The sequence below is a fragment of the Hemicordylus capensis genome, chromosome 6, assembly GCF_027244095.1.
Source record: "Hemicordylus capensis ecotype Gifberg chromosome 6, rHemCap1.1.pri, whole genome shotgun sequence".
Classification (NCBI taxonomy): domain Eukaryota; kingdom Metazoa; phylum Chordata; class Lepidosauria; order Squamata; family Cordylidae; genus Hemicordylus; species Hemicordylus capensis.
This window is the reverse complement of record NC_069662.1, coordinates 105,617,194-105,629,774: the sequence shown is the minus strand read 5'-3', so window position 1 is coordinate 105,629,774 and position 12,581 is coordinate 105,617,194. Positions and strand designations below refer to the sequence as shown.

At 40.1% G+C, this 12,581-nt stretch overlaps 1 protein-coding gene across 12 annotated transcripts in view; it reads left to right on the top strand.

Moving 5' to 3' along the window:
* The window catches only part of RBMS3 (RNA binding motif single stranded interacting protein 3), a 1,053,558-nt gene that overhangs the window by 929,845 nt on the left and 111,132 nt on the right, over window positions 1-12,581 (top strand). For all 12 annotated transcript variants that reach the window (XM_053260504.1, XM_053260503.1, XM_053260501.1 and 9 more), the window contains one exon: window positions 986-1,032. In XM_053260504.1, the coding sequence (XP_053116479.1) occupies window positions 986-1,032 (47 nt within the window). The remainder of the gene's footprint in view (window positions 1-985; window positions 1,033-12,581) is intronic.

Genomic DNA, 12,581 nt, shown 5'->3' with positions numbered 1-12,581 from the left:
CCCCCCCCACACACACACACACTTTTGATTCTTTTATAAACTAAGCAAACATTCATAATTTGAAAACCAAGAGACAAAAGTTTGGGGCGGTGTACAAAAGTAATAAATATAAATAAATAAATACACTGAATAAGCAGAATAAATAGGGTAAAATAGCTTAAACAATGATACAGTATGACTTTGGTTTTTGTTTTGGCAATGTCATATCTATTACCAGTTTTGCAATCTGATCACAACTTCCTGTTTCAGAACACCACCCTTAGGTCAATTTGGTAATGCCAAAACAATGCCAGGGGTATAGCTTGTCCCAGGCCCAGCATTAATTAATCAGTTAATTAATTAATTTAATTTTTAAAGGTATATGCCCTGCTTTCCCCCCAAATGATGTCAGATCATTGTTTTCGATCATCATGCATTCGTTACTTGATTTAGCAATTGAGATGAAATTTAATCATTTATCTCAAGAAAGTGCATGTGAGTGAGTCAGCATATGTTTTACATGCTTAAACTGCTTTGTGGTTTGTTATGCCAGTTGTGGCATTTAATGAGTTACTTTCACGAGTTTGTGAGGTGGGCAGGATTAAACCATGATAGTTTAACACAACTGTTGCCATGAACTCCAAATGTGATATATAATGCCTAACACATTCAACTGCAGAAATTATTAGACAACAAGAAGGGAAGCTATGTCCCTGGGATATAAGCTATATTCCTGGGAATAAATGGAATATAGTAGACAATTTATTCTGCTTTTCCAAAGAAAAAACGTCTATATCAGTGCATAGAACCTCAGTTTATATTAACAAATTCATGTTTAAAAATGCTAAGAGACCATTTCAAATAAAAGAAAATCAAATAATATAGTGAATTCACGAATTTCTCCCCTTTTTCATGGGGATGTTTTTCATATTGTGTGTTTTGTGTGTGTGTGTGTGTGCTACAAAAAGAATAACATTCTGTTCCCCCCCCCCCCAACTATGTACAGGCTGGCATGGCCTTGACGTATGACCCCACAGCTGCTATACAGAATGGGTAAGTAGCATATACTCTACTCTTTTAAAATATATTTGCCATTATCTTTTTATGAAACTTCTTTCAGCAGTTAAAATCATTTAAAAGGAAGGCTCATTACAAAAATAATCTTGAAAACACGTTTAATGTAGATTGTCAAGTGTGGAAGATACTTTTCCTTTATATGTTTACAGTATCTTATCTGTAAACTTATCTGTATCTTATCTATGACATCTAGTTAATCATAATGTGTTCTTCATATTGTCTCTATCTTCATTTGGCCACTGCAGCTTTACAGTTTCATATCCTCTGGAGAAAGAACCATTTTCTTTGTCTGATTGTAGGCATTACTCTTGCAATGGATATTTCCCTCACTTGACTGATAGGAAGCAGATGCATTCAGGGCTGTCTGGGTAGTGGGGTGGGACCAGTTTTTTCTGGAGGACCCCTAGAAGGCCCGTTTAATTCTTTTGCAGACCAGAAAAGTTGCAGTCTGTTGGAGCAGGAGCATAGTGAGGCTGAAAGCAACCTTTATGAGGCATTAGTGCTTTCCCCCTTATCCCTGTCTTCTCTAGGAAGGCCAAGAGGACTCCCAGAATTGGAGAATGAGTGGGAAAAAGTGTAAACCTCCTGTTAGTATACACTGACCCATGTGGACAATTTCCATTGCAGTGCATATTGCTGTTTGTATTGACCTCTCTTTCTGTCATGAGACTTTGCATGCAAAATCAGGACCACTGGCAGCCAGTAAGGGTGGAGCAAGTGGGCAGAAAACGAACCACAGGTGCAGCTTGTTTGCACTCCTCTCACCACCTTCTCACCTCACCAAGCAGTCTGTCTCCCTCTCACCTTGCCCCGCCACAGTGTTAACTAACCCCAGACAGGCAGGCTGCTCATTTACCCAGTTCTCCAACTTGGTTTGCTTTGTCCTTTTTATGAAGGCAAAGTGCAGATTTTTCCATATGGGGGTGGAATAATGGTCTAAAGGGGAGGCTTCATATATTTGTAATTTCTGCCATGAAGCAAGACACTTATAGGACTTTTTTGGATATATATTTTATTTTTAAATATATATATATTATTTTAATTTTTAAAAAAATATATATTAAAAATCAACAGATTGCCAAATCCATTTTAAATTGAATATTCAGAGTCTTCCCAATCTACCCTACATCTTTCCCCCAAATCAAAGCCCCATGACAAGCCGTTCCCTAAATATTCAAGTGGTGGGGGGAATAACCACAAAAAGGAAATCACATTATACCTCCATTACTAGGTCTGAGGAGTCCAATGGTCAGCAGGTACAGGCTAGACAGGGCATGGCAGAGCAGAGGGTATGCACAGCACTGTGGTGGGCATGGGCAGCCAGCTCTGGCCACTCTGCCTCCCTTCTTCCTTCAAGGCAGCCGACGCTGGAGAACTTCAGGCTTTAGGGAGGCCAGCAGCTTGAGGCCTCTCTGGAAGCCCCACCAAACAGGCGGCAGGGAGCCTTTCAATAGCAGGCAAGCCTGCATTGCACAGGTTGGCTCTTGGCTGGGCTGTGGGCAGTAAAGATTAATTGTTAGGAATGGGAGAAAGAGCAGGGCAGGCTGCGATTTGCCCTGAGTGGGGCCTGTGTCAGCATGGGGCTCGGGGTGATCGCCCTGGTCACCCTGCCCTAAGGATGGCCCTGACTCCAGTGCTCACCACTCTTCCTACAACAACAAAAATATTGCCGCCTTAGAAAGCTTATAAAGTTGTGTCAGTGCAGAGATACTTACTTTATCTTAGTTCTATGTGACAGCATTTGAAAACTCTTAGATTGAAAAAGGCCTTGACATGCGAGCTGGGCGATATGTCTTTTCCCTCTTTCTATTGCCAGAAAATATATTTTACAGGCTGAAATGCTGTTTAGATAACTGCATCTCTTTAGCTGAAAAGGAAATGGCTAGCTGCCTATCAAATTCTTGGCTTAAGCAAGTCTTCCTTGCAAATGTGATTGGATTCATGAAGAGCTTATTCTTGAGAAGCAATGTTGGAGGATCAAGAAGGACATTTTCTTTCATTTTCTTGTTTTAATCCTCAACAGTCTTCCATCTACATAAGTGGCACTGTTTTTAACATCTTATGGAGTGAAGTGTCAGCACCAGTGTGATGCAAAGGGTTAAGAAAAGAGAAAAATGTGTGGTTAGGGATTGATTACTGAATAGCTTTAGTTATATATATATTATACTTTCCTACAGAGTACCCTGTAAATTCCAGTTTGGGTAATTTTTCATTTTAGAATGAACAGCTTGACTTGACTCATCTACTTAAAAAAAAAAAATCTGCCAGGGAACTTTTTTCATTCTACATAGTTAGCACGGCAGTACTAAGGGAAATATATATGCAGCTCACCAATAATACATTATCGCTGAACCCAGCAAGTATAAATGCATCCAGCACTCCCTTTCTTTTAAATAAAAGGCACTTTCTTAGTGTCCACTGATGCTCAGTGGAACGTAAAATGTATCCATCCCCTCATTCATTTCCTCAAAAATAGGACACTTGCAAAACCCTACTAAGTCCTATTTGAAAGCTAAAACCTCAAATGTGTATTGTCAAGCTATATTGACAGTACTGAAACAGAAATGTGTAGCTATTTTCTTTCCTTCCATCCCAGTTTTTAGCATACACGTGCACACACACACACAACAATAAGAGATTCAGTGGTGTGAAGATAAGGATGATAATGGAGAAGAAATATCAAAAGCAGATAAGAAATTTTGTCAGAAAATTATTGAATATTTATTTATTTATTTTTCTAAGTTTATACCGCCTTTCATAAAACACCCCAAGGCAGTTTAAATAAGTTAAAATACAATAAAACTCAATTTAAAAAGATCACATTTAAACCCTTAAAATCAGTTAGACAGTAAAAACCATAAACCACCAAAAAAAAACCAAAAAAAAAAAAAAACCCCACCCAACCATTAAAAAGACAAACAGAAGCAGGAAAGCTTAGAGACCTGACAACCCCTAAGGGGTTAGGGTTAGGGTTAGTTAGCCTGAACAAATGAAAAGGTATTTCATTTTTTGAAAGCTGCCACAGATGTCACAGAGCAGGCATTCACTTGGAGAGCATTCCAGAGCCTGGGGGCAACAAAAGAGAAGGCCCTGTCCTGGGTGCATGATTATTTGCCTCTCTCAATGTTGGCCCCTTTGACAACCTTGTTGGGTTGGCAGAAACCCTTGTGAACAGGCAGTCCTTCAGATATCCAGAACCCAAACCATTTTAAAGGTAATAACCAGCATCTTGAATTGGATCCCGAAACATATTGGCAGCCAGGGTAGCTTTTTCAGGATAGGTGTGATATGGTCCGAGCAAGCAGTTCCAGAAAGAACCCTGGCAGCTGCATTCTGCACCAACTGAGGTTTCTGAATATTCTTCAAGGGCAGCCCCATGTAAAGAGCATTGCAGTAATCCAGCCACGGAGTGACTGAGGCATGGGTAACTGTGGCAAGATCTTCCTTCTTGATTAATTATTTTAAATTAATAAACTTCATACATGTGTGTAAGCAATTTAGTAATCTATTCATATATTGCTGACTGAATTTATTAATTTATTGATATATTTCTGACTGCTAACAGAGAGTGTAGATAGGAACAGAGCTTCCACAAACTCTCCTTAAGGCAGTGTGTGGGGTGGCATTTGAGGGTGTTGAGAAGGACCACAAGGAATCCCCAAAAATGTTAGTTTTGATGGAAAGGCCAGACTTCCCCTCAGAACCCAAAACCACCCCCAAAGAACCAGAGAGTACATATGCTTTTCAGCCAGAGTAAAGGTTCTAAAAGGAGGTTCTTCTCCTATCCATCAACAGGACACAGCCAATAGCATTGGAAGCCTGGGGACAGGAAGTTGAGAAAGAGAATTCTGTTCTGACAAGACCCTCCAAACCCTACATTTCACCTTCCTGCCGCACATCACCGCCCTATTATGTTCCTTTCTTGCCGATATAACACTCAAGATTTCAAATCTTGTGGGTTTCACTTGTACAAAACATTAAACAATAATGTCCAGTAAGCAATATCACTAAATATATGCCATGGTTATTTTAGAATCTTATTTGCATTGCTTTTTTCTAGTTTTCTTGCCTACTTTCATACTTCTCCCCCCCACTCCATCCCCATCACGCAACTAAATTTCTGATTATTTTTTTGTTTTAATGCTTGTAACATAAGTTCTTAAGTTACAACAAAGTATGGATTTATATTGCCATTTATGTAAGCAATTAATAAGATCCAATTTTATCATCCCCACAAGCAATTTAATAAAATTTACTTTTGTGACAACTTATTGTTCCTTTGTCTTCCTTCTATCAATTAAGCTAATAAATTTATACATTAATAAAATGACCTAACTCTAGAAAACCAATACAAAAATGGTGGTCATTCATATTTCCCCCCATTATGCAGCAACTGAATTTTTAGTTTCAGTAAGTAAACATGTTACCATTCCGAATCATTATTCATGTTTGACAATAGCCACCCAAAATCACAAGATGTGCTAGTGAAGTCTAATAATATCCTGACTTCTGCTTGAGATTTCCATCCAATACAGGTCAGTGTTCACATAATGAGTCCAAAATGTATGCTTAAAATCTGCATTCATATATTCACTTCTGCCTTTATACATTCACAGCAACAGTTGTGATTATCTGAATTGTAAATTTTACTTAGCCTATATGGAGTCAAATACCTTCATAATGATTTTTCTTAATGTTTGCAATCCCTGTTGTTATGGAAGAATGTGTCCAAATTCATTCTCACGTCTTAGTGAAGATATTGCTGTGCAGATTCTTCAGCCTTAAAAAAAACAATAGTGGATGAAATATCCCATTTCAGTAATAGCATATATTTTACCCATCAGCTCCTTCTGGTTCTTTGAAGTAATTAGAATTTCAAATCCCAAGTTGTTCCTCAAATGGCCATATTTTCTTCTTAACTAGTAATATATGATCTGATTTGAAAATATTGCAACCAGGAGTCTGGACAGCGACATTTTAGTCAGCATATTGCCATATGAGTTGACTACATCCTCCTTAATCAAGTATTCTATTTTTGCTAAATCATAGCTTTCCCTAAACAGAAAAATCTCCATATAGATGAACTGGACTAAATCCATTATAATAGAAGGCCATCTAGGAACTTGTTTTTCTGTTTCAGTCAAATTTTATAAATGGCTGTCGCACATGAATTGCTACTCAGCCTGGCTGTCATTTTGGTTTCAAAATACTATATTGTATATGTTATGATGATAGAGAAGTACCTTGCTGCTCAGATACAAAGCAGTTTAAATTTGGAACTACTGTACTCATATTAGCCAAACTAGCCAACCCAGGTTCTTGCCCTTTAGCAGTGACCACAATGCTGTTCTTCTTGCCAGGAGGCTCATTAGTCTTGTGTCAAGAAGTCATTTGGTAGGTGCATTCAAAAGAATCCTGAGAAACAGATGGGTAAGGGTAAGGTTCATCTAGGTAGGTGAGCATGTATGTTTTCTTCTGTAGAGCAAATAGCCACATCAGGTGTGTGCTTTCCATCATTTCCTTGACACAAGGAGGGAACAGTTAATCTCCCACACCCTGATGCTTTTATCAGGTTTCCCCCCTCCACCAGCTACTATTACATGTTGTAATCACAGACCCCAATGCCACATTTACTTCTGCTCTGATGTTCTGCCCAGACCAGGATACATTTTGTCTGGCATTTAAAATCCTTTCAGACTTCATAAGCTTGCTGTGATTTTATTTTGCTACTGAAAGTTCAGCCTCCCTGAGCCAACTACCCAGTAGCCAATATTCAGACTCGCTGTGCATGAATGCAGTAGTGCTGAGCTCCAGACGATGACTGTGCCACTGCTCAAGCTGGGGAAGGGCTAGTTTTCAACCCTGTTGGGGAAGAAGTATACTATGCTTTTTCTAAACACAGAGATATGAACAGGCAATATAAGGCGGCCACGTCAGGCACAAGTGCACTGCGGAGCAGCAAGTGTGGGCATCCAACTTCTCCCCCCACCCATCACAGGCATCATCCCATCTACCTGAAGTTGATCTGCTGTCCTGCCTCTCCTGCTTTCTGCTGCTGCCATCCTTTTCCTTCCCTTTCTCCCTTCTCCCTTTCCTAGGGCATCCTCTACCTGCCTCACCACAACCCTGGGCTAGACCATGCTGGTGCTTCTCGTCTTCCTGCTCACCTGCTCCTCCCGGATGCACTCTGTCTACCTGCTCACCTCCACAGTAGCAGCAACATGCATCTGGGTTGGACCTCCCGGGATCTCTCACTACCGCCGCACTACTGCTCTAGCAGCAACTATTACCTCCCTCATCCGCCTGCCTCTCTTTGGCTCCCACTACCCCACTTAGAGACTAAGTGGACAAGTGTGGTACTCCTGGGGAGTCAGCAGCAGTTGGAGAGTGACATACATAGGTGGGCAAGCCAGCTAGCTGCTCTCTGGCTGAAGGGAACAAGTCCAGTGCTACTGGGAAGACAGCAGCAACCAGAGAGCAGTAGGCAGGTCAGCGAGGTGATGGCTAATACTGGAGCAGCAGCACAGTGGCAGCAAGAGACCTTGGGAGCAAAGCTGGATACATGCTGCTGCTAGAGTATCAGTAAGTGATGGACTAGCAGGTAGGCAGAGCATGCCCAGGAGGGAGAAGCGAGAGGAAAGAAGGGCAGCATCATGCACTCTGTCCTGGGGCCAGGGTTGTAGCAAGGCAGGGCAAGAGTCACTGAGGCAAGGTGAGGCTCAGGCAGAGCTTTCCCGAGCCACCATAGTTCCCTGATAATGAAACCTTGCTGCTGCTGATAATAATATCCTTATATTTGTAGGTAGTTTTCTTCTGTGCATAAACCTGTTTGGTCACCTATATATCTATCATTTACACTATTCAATCTTCTTGCCATATTCGCCATACATATTTTGAAATTCTCATTCAGAAAAGAGATAGGCCGGTCTGATTCTGGATTAAACTCATTTTTCCCATTCGTATTTATCACAATAACTTTAACTGCTGCCTAGGATTCAGAGATATTGTCTTTGTTATTGTTTTCTCTGTGTAAACTGCCTTGGGAACTTTTGTTGAAAAGCGGTATATAATATATTTGTATGTTACGTTATGATAATTGCTGGATAGAATTACTGATTGTATAAATTTGTAACAACTCATCGCAGAATTTCTTACGATGTTCTGCGGTGAATCTATCTAGAAGTCCTGGGGCCTTGGTAATTTTCATGCTCTTTATAGCCTGCCTTATATCACTTATTCTGGTTTCCAACATTGCTTTATCTTGTGATGAACATTTGCAAACATTCCTATCTAGAAATAGGTTGAGGGGCTATTTGATGTACACTGTATAACAGTGTTTTCAATACTCCTCATCTTTTTGATAGAGTTGCAAAACTGAAGATCTTTCTGGCCTTTCATTGGTCTTTCTGGTGGGTGGAATTAACCATTCTTTTTTTTTTTTCCCCTCCTCACAAGTGTACCAGCAATTCATCTTATTCAGTTCCTTTTTCAGATAAATTTCCTTTGGTATTAGCTAGTGATTTCTCATTTTGTGTACTGTTTATAAGATCTTAATGTTTCAAAGTTCCCGTAAACAGCCTGTGTGCAAGGCTTTTTGTGGAGTTTTTCCAGTTTGATCTGATTCATTAGTTCATCTGTTTACTTATTTCTTTTCCTATTGATGTGCTTTTTATTAATATACCCATTTTTATTGCAGCTTTATAGAATCATAAAATGTTAGAGTTGATAGGCACCTTCAACTCTCGTCCAACACCCTCTCCCACTTTAGTTACATCCCAGGAGATAAACCAGTTCAAATTAGGTGTATATCTTATTTGAAAATATTCTATACAATTATGTAACAGCGTATCTAGCTTTCATTGCATGTTGTTAGACTTATTAGCTGACACCCACATAACAATGTGCTTCAAAAAATGCCCCACCCTCTTTGCCTCCTGAAAATATTTCCTTGAGGGTTGTAGGATTTTCAGGGACATATTTTCTGGAGGCATAGGCGGCTGGAGAGGGAAGGAGATATGGATAAAAATTGCCCTCTTCCACTGCATGTATGGAACATTTTTGGTTCATGCAAAAAGTGGATGTCAGCAAGTATTGTCAAGAAATAATTTGATCAGAATAGGAGCATGATCATCATATGCTGCTCCCTATATACTGGCTGACATCCAGACTCATTTACTACTCAGGAGTTATTTTAAGGACTTTTAAATTTCAAAAAGACTTTCTCTAGTAAATATAGTCAAGATGTCAGCCACTGACCTGATATCTCTAGTTTGATTCATCTTTAGTAATATTGTTGTAATATTACTTTAGTGTTTTTAGTTAAAGATTTAGCTTTAGTAATATTTAGTAATATTGTAGCAAAAATGAGATCTACACAGGAATACACATTTTTGTATATTTCCAAAGAAAGTGTAAGCCATTTCTGCATTTACATATATCAAACAGATTAAAATTATGCAAAGTTATAACATAGGGCATTGGAATCAAACCATTTGAATGTTTTCTAATTGCATGTCTGACCAAAAGAGAATTTAAAATAACATTAAAATCACCTCCCAAAATAATTTCATCTTCTTTTTGCCATCTTAATTCTATCAAAACTGATTTTAAAAATTGATTTGAGGCATAGATGCATCCTAATTTATCATGTATCGTGGGTGTTTCAAAGGTATATCTCACTTTTTAAAAACTCAGTGATACAGTCTTCCAGCATGGTACATGAATGACCCTTTATCAGTAGATCTAGATCCTTCCTTTTCCAGGCTGAATGTGCCATATACACATTCCCTAATTTAAATGAATCAATCAAGTTATTGCTATCTCTTTTAATATGAATTTTGTGGGTGATGTTTTTTCTATCTTTTGTACACAAAACATGGCCTTGTGTGCAACTGCTGAAAAGAGAAGATGGAAAAACCTAAATAGAAGCAAATAAATACAAAGACAGTGTAAAAGAGAAAAGGGGAATATAGATAGATAGATAGATAGATAGATAGATAGATAGATAGATAGATAGATAGATAGATAGATAGATAGATACTTGTATGCAAATATCTGTATGCCAGTTTTCCACCTTTGGCAGGTCTTCAAATGCAGTGGAACCAACAGAATGAAATAGTGCAGAGAGCACTAAGGTAATAACAACCCAGATTAGTTCAAGCCAAATACCTGACAAGATAAAAATACCTTAACAGCCTGTCAAAAGGCCTGCTGTGCCTGTGTAGGGGTCCCATGACAGCAGAAACTCTTGGATCCCCACTAAACTCTTTCCACTAAACATTCTTTCCTAGGCTTCTCATTGATCCCTAACTTCTCATCTGTGCCTCTACAGTAGCTCTGTTCATATACAAGAGCCAGTATCTGCAATCATAGAGACAATCTCTCCATGAGTACAATACATTGTGGCTGGGGATGATGTAGTTCATCAGCATCTGGAGGAATCCTGGTTGGGAACCACTGCTTTAGACAAATGCTTGTAGTAAGTTGGGAGAAGAAGCTGAGTTAAACAGCACATCAGGTTTGGGGCAGGACTTATAAGCATACTCTCATGGATGATATACTTGGATACAGCATCCACAAGTAAAGCAATACCTGAATTTGGCTAGTGTGGACTAGATATTATGGCAGCAGAGGGTGGGTGGGCATAATCTAATTGGGCCTTGGGTGTAGAATAACAATTCTTTGATGGTTACTAGTTATGGACTTGGTCTGAGGAGGGTTTTAGGTCCATCAGGCTAAGTGTCTTGTACTGTTCTTTATATTTCAAACATACCTATCTGTTCCCCTTTCTACAAAGGGGCTGTATTAGGTAAGTACAAGGATTGTGAGACACAGGCTGCAAGTGCTTCCCCCCCCCCCCAATCAACTTTAATCATTCCAGATCCAAAGGAGACAGTATTGAAGTTACCAGGACTGAGCTAGATATGAATTAGGGAATGTTTAGCTTTTCGTACTACTGCACTTCGTAGCAGGGATGGAGCCATCATAGAACCCAGGCTGCTGCCCCCAGGGGCTGTGCCTTGCGGCCCCAGACACACACCCTGCATCTGGAAAGACTACAAGTCAAACTATACACAGATTTCTAATCCACCCAGGTCATAAAAAGCAGCAGCAGCCGCTGCCACCAAACCAGGCCCCTGCATCTGACGTCAGACACGGGGGCTTTATTTCACTCTCAAATGGGGCCACACAGCCCTGTTTGGGACCTACCTCTTAAAGGCAGGAAGATCCACTCCTGGCCTCGCTGCCAACGCAGAGGGGCCAGTTTCCCTCCCAAATGGGGTCGCGCAGCTCCGTTTGGGAGGGAAATTGGACCATTCTGCATTGGCAGCACAGCCGGAACAGCTCTCTCTGCCTTTAAAGGGACATAGCAAGATTGAAGTGGGCCCTGAGGGAAGAAGTGGAGATGGTGCCCCTCAGTCCTTTGCCACCTTCTTCCCCTCCCCCCAACCTGGTGTTTTTGCTGCAGAGGAACTATATGGATTTGAGAGTGGGAAGCATTCTTGACATGCCCTTTCTCTCACTCCTATGTAAACAATATCAGGAGCCAGCCGCTTGCCCCTGAGTCAGGGTGGTATGAGGGGAAAGCAAAGAGTGGGCTATTTCCCAACAAGTGGAGTGGGGGTCCTCATGGGCTCAGGGACCCCCCATTGCTTTTTCAATTTAGTAATGCTGAACTGTGTAACTGCTCTTGTGTTTTTATACATTAGCATCTCTGAATTTTTTAAAGAAATCATAATGTATTTTCAGTACAAGTTTTTTCTAATGCAAATGGCCTTATTGCATTGCGAGATAACTGTTTTTCATAGATTATTAGTTTTGCATTGCATTTTTGCCACGTATATATGAAAAAGTAAACATTTATCATATCTATTTTTATTATCATTTTTGTTAAAAAAAAATGTAATGCTGTGGGGCCTCAAGCTTCACATAGGGCCTTAGCATGCCTTAATCCATCCCCGAGTCCACATCATGTTCTGCTGTCCTTACAGAGGATTCTACAGATGTAATGTTTGTGTAACCCTCTCTGTGTGTAGCCCTCTGTTGGATGGGGAGTGAGCTGTGTTATTTTTGGTCCATTAGGGTTGCTGTAGGAGAGAGACTGAGGAGAGTGAAAGAGTTTTTTTGTTGGGAGACTTTGTGAGATGGGTAGCGGGAAAGATCATTAGATGAAATTACTTTTTGAAGAAGAGTTTGAGACAAGAGGAGAAGGGCAAAGATTGAATGCTTGAAAAGAAGGAGAGAATCGCAGATTTCTGCTCTCAAGCATCATTCATTCAACTACAGAGTCAGTACCAGTTAGCCAATGTGATGAGTCTTAAAACTGCAGATAAGCTTGAGGAATTTGTGGATTACAAAATGTGTGAGATTCTTGTTTTGTTTTGCTCACTTGTTTCCAAGACTATGGGAAACACCTATATCGGACAGCAGAGATATAGGAAGATGCTGGAAGGCATCATATCATACTAAGCAGGAGATATCAATGGTAAACCCCTCCTGTATTCTACCAAAGAAAAACCACAGGG